The sequence below is a fragment of the Nematolebias whitei genome, chromosome 10 (genome assembly GCF_014905685.2).
Source record: "Nematolebias whitei isolate Nwh7 chromosome 10, NemWhi1, whole genome shotgun sequence".
Taxonomy (NCBI): Eukaryota; Metazoa; Chordata; class Actinopteri; order Cyprinodontiformes; family Rivulidae; genus Nematolebias; species Nematolebias whitei.
Window position 1 is genome coordinate 23,878,492 of NC_056507.1, and position 3,512 is coordinate 23,882,003.

At 43.3% G+C, this 3,512-nt stretch overlaps 1 protein-coding gene across 1 annotated transcript; it reads left to right on the forward strand.

The window, feature by feature from the left end:
- Positions 1–545: 545 nt before the first annotated feature.
- Positions 546–3,201, forward strand: lrrc4.2 (leucine rich repeat containing 4.2). Its single transcript, XM_037682852.1, has 2 exons — positions 546–709; positions 852–3,201. The coding sequence occupies exon 2, from the start codon at positions 973–975 to the stop codon at positions 2,971–2,973; it is 2,001 nt and encodes a 666-aa protein (XP_037538780.1). The 5' UTR covers positions 546–709; positions 852–972; the 3' UTR covers positions 2,974–3,201.
- Positions 3,202–3,512: the final 311 nt, after the last annotated feature.

A 3,512-nucleotide genomic window follows, 5' to 3' on the forward strand; every position in this document is an offset into this window, starting at 1 on the left:
AAACCCCCTTCCCCCCAGGAGGAATAGACGGATTACTGCTAACTGTGCACACGGCAGCATGCAGCTGCTCTGACCAGGGCCAGCCCAACGTTAGGAAGAAGCAAGAGGGGTACAGAGAATGAGAGAAGAGGGCGATGACTGTGCCGGGAGTTCTTTACCCTTTTTTGTCTCTCAGACTCTGTCACAACAGGGCTAATCAGCGACCGACAAGCCCTTGGCAAAGTCACAGCAAGGGAGGTCTCTCACCCAAACAGGCAACTAACCAACGAGCCAACACATGGACGAAAAGCTGACAGAAAAGAGTTTTTTTTTTCTTTTAAATTTCAGTTAGTCACATTTTTTTCTCCTTCTCTGTTGCAATTAACTGCGTAACGGATTATTATGATTTATCCACAATGGAGCTGCATGGAGCTTGGAATCTGCAGCTTAACAGGGGGGAGTTTATAGGGTAACACAGGACCTAGGCACCTTTTAAGACTTCATGGCCTTACCTTTGACTGTAAGTATTTTCATAGCTGTTCTGAGTCAAATATCAGGAGCCATTTTGTACCCTTGATTAATAGAGGGCCGTATCACTTTTTTCAAGAGAAAAGGACAAGAACGTTTGTATTATGTCATTTAATAGAAAGAAGTATAAATAAATGGGATGCACTACTGCTGCTTTTAACTTCTGGAAAACGGAAAAAGAGAGGACTTTGAAACTAATGAGGTAAGTCACCTGTGCTGATTTTCAACCTCTTTCCCACATTGCTACTTTGCTTTTCATCTGCTGCTTCACTTTTAATAATCTCTCTCATTCTGTCTCCTGTCTGTTTCTCCCGCCATTCCTTAACATAAAATGTTGGATGCAGAATCTTCCTGCACTGTCGATGGAACTTGGGAGCCTCAAGTTGCTCCAGCCAGGCTAGGGCGGTGTGTCCTTTGGTGTGTCCCGTCTCCCCCCACCATGCAGAATAATGAGCCCTCTACACCATGAGTCCGTTGGGCCAGGTTAATGTGCAGCCTACCTGGAACACAGCCCTGATCGCCGTGCTCTCTCTCATGGTGCCTGCTCTCAGTATGTGCCAGTCCACAGGCCCTGAGATGGGCTCAGTTAACACACAAAACTGTCCAGGTATGTGCTCCTGTACTAACCAGCTCAGCAAGGTGGTATGTACACGCAGAGGCCTAATTAGGGTTCCTCCAAACATCCCAGCCAACACCAGATACCTGAACCTAATGGAAAACAGCATAGAGACCATACAAGCAGACACATTCAGACATCTGCATCATCTGGAGGTATTGCAGTTGGGCAGGAATGCTATCAGGCAAATTGAAGTGGGAGCATTCAATGGTCTGACAAGTCTCAATACCTTGGAACTATTTTACAACCGATTAACAGTCATTCCCAGTGGAGCTTTTGAGTATCTGTCAAAGTTAAGAGAATTGTGGCTAAGAAACAATCCTATTGAGAGCATTCCCTCTTATGCTTTTAACCGTGTCCCCTCACTCATGAGACTGGACCTTGGGGAGCTGAGGAAGCTGGAGTACATCTCTGATGGGGCATTTGAAGGTCTTCATAACCTTAAGTATCTAAATTTGGGGATGTGCAGTCTAAGGGAATTTCCAAATTTGTCACCTTTAGTGGGATTAGAGGAGTTGGAAATATCAGAGAATGTTTTCCCAGAACTGAAGCCTGGGGCCTTCTATGGACTTAAGAATTTACGTAAACTTTGGATTATGAACTCTGCTATCACAAACATTGAAAGGAATGCTTTTGATGACATCACAGCTTTGGTGGAGCTCAATCTAGCTCATAATAATTTATCATCCCTCCCCCATAACCTCTTCACCCCTCTACATTACCTGGTGGAGCTACATCTGCATCACAACCCTTGGCGCTGTGACTGTGATGTAGTTTGGCTCTCTTGGTGGCTCCGAGAATACATTCCCACAAATTCCACTTGCTGCGGACGCTGCCACACCCCAGTCCACATGAGAGGAAGATACTTGGTGGAAGTTGACCAGACAACATTTCAATGTTCAGCACCAGTCATACATGATGCTCCAAGAGATCTGAACATTTCAGCAGCGAGAGTGGCAGAACTAAAGTGTCGCACAGCTGCCATGAGCTCAGTACGATGGCTTCTCCCCAATGGGACTGTGTTAACTCATGGCTCAGCTCATCCAAGGATATCTGTCCTTAATGATGGAACACTCAACTTCTCCAATGTTCTACCATCAGACACTGGAGTCTACACATGCATGGTAAGCAACATGGCAGGAAATTCCAACGCCTCTGCCTACCTTAATGTCAGCAATGCTGAACTTAACACGTCTAATCTGTCCTACTTTACAACAGTAACAGTGGAAGTGTTAGAGCCTAAGGTGGAGGAGACCCCTAAACCTAAGCCCACTGCCCCTGCCTCACCCTCAGTCTTTCAACCTGTCTTTATCTCCACACCAACTGTGCTTTTTCAAAATACTCAGACTCCAAGGCAGGTGTCAGTTCCCACTGACAGACTCCCTAGTGGGCCAGCTGCCAGTCTGGATGAGGTGATGAAAACCACAAAAATCATAATTGGCTGTTTTGTTGCTGTTACCTTGCTGGCAGCTGCCATGTTGATAGCATTCTACAAACTGCGTAAGAGGCATCAACAGAGGAGTACGGTGGCAGCAGCCAGGACCATAGAGATCATACAAATGGAAGAACAGGTTCCTCCTGTTCCACCACCTACATCTGGATCTAGTGGCTCTGATGACACAGGCTTGGTACTGCCAACATTACTGGAACACAACAGCAACACATTTAAGCCTGGCTATGTGTCATCTTCATCCTCATCTCGCCAAGGGAGCTACGGAGCCCACTGGACTCTGAACAATTCTCTTCACCGCTCAGTAAGGCAACATCACAGCCACATCAGCACCATTGCTGATCCTTACATCATTAAAACTACTCACAACAAGGAGAAGGTTCAGGAGACACAGATCTGAGCAACGCTTCTGGTGGATCTATATTAGACTTTGTTCAATCTTATCTTCTCTTATCTGCTCACAATTCCATGCAATAGAATGCACAATGAGCAAAACTGGAACTTTATTTTGTACAAATATGTGCAAAACATTTTGTTTTCTTCTTGTACATGCCTATACATAAGTACATAAATATAAAAAAAAAAATCTAAATATATATAAATGAACCTAAAGTCAGACAGTGGTACAACAAGCAGATTATATTAGAAAAGAAAGTACTTTGAAACTATTTTCTAATAACTGGTGACTTATATTTAAAGAAAAAATAAACTGTTTTTGATTGAAAATTGAAAGTAGTACTGTCTATTGTAAGAAAAGATTAGGTTTGTTTTTGATCAATATTTAGAACATTGTTTTAAAAAAAATCTTTGTAAAGGCATCAGTTTCTAAATACAGTCCAAATGTGCGCACCAGTTTTTACTTTGCCAAATATTATATGCAATGAAATGGTATTTTCAGAAAAAGAAACCTAAAAAAAAGACACACGAGAAAAGGCAAGA

What these genes read in the sequence shown, in the direction of transcription:
- lrrc4.2 (XM_037682852.1), top strand. Translation starts at nt 973, where the DNA reads ATGAGTCCGTTGGGCCAGGTTAATGTGCAGCCTACCTGGAACACAGCC.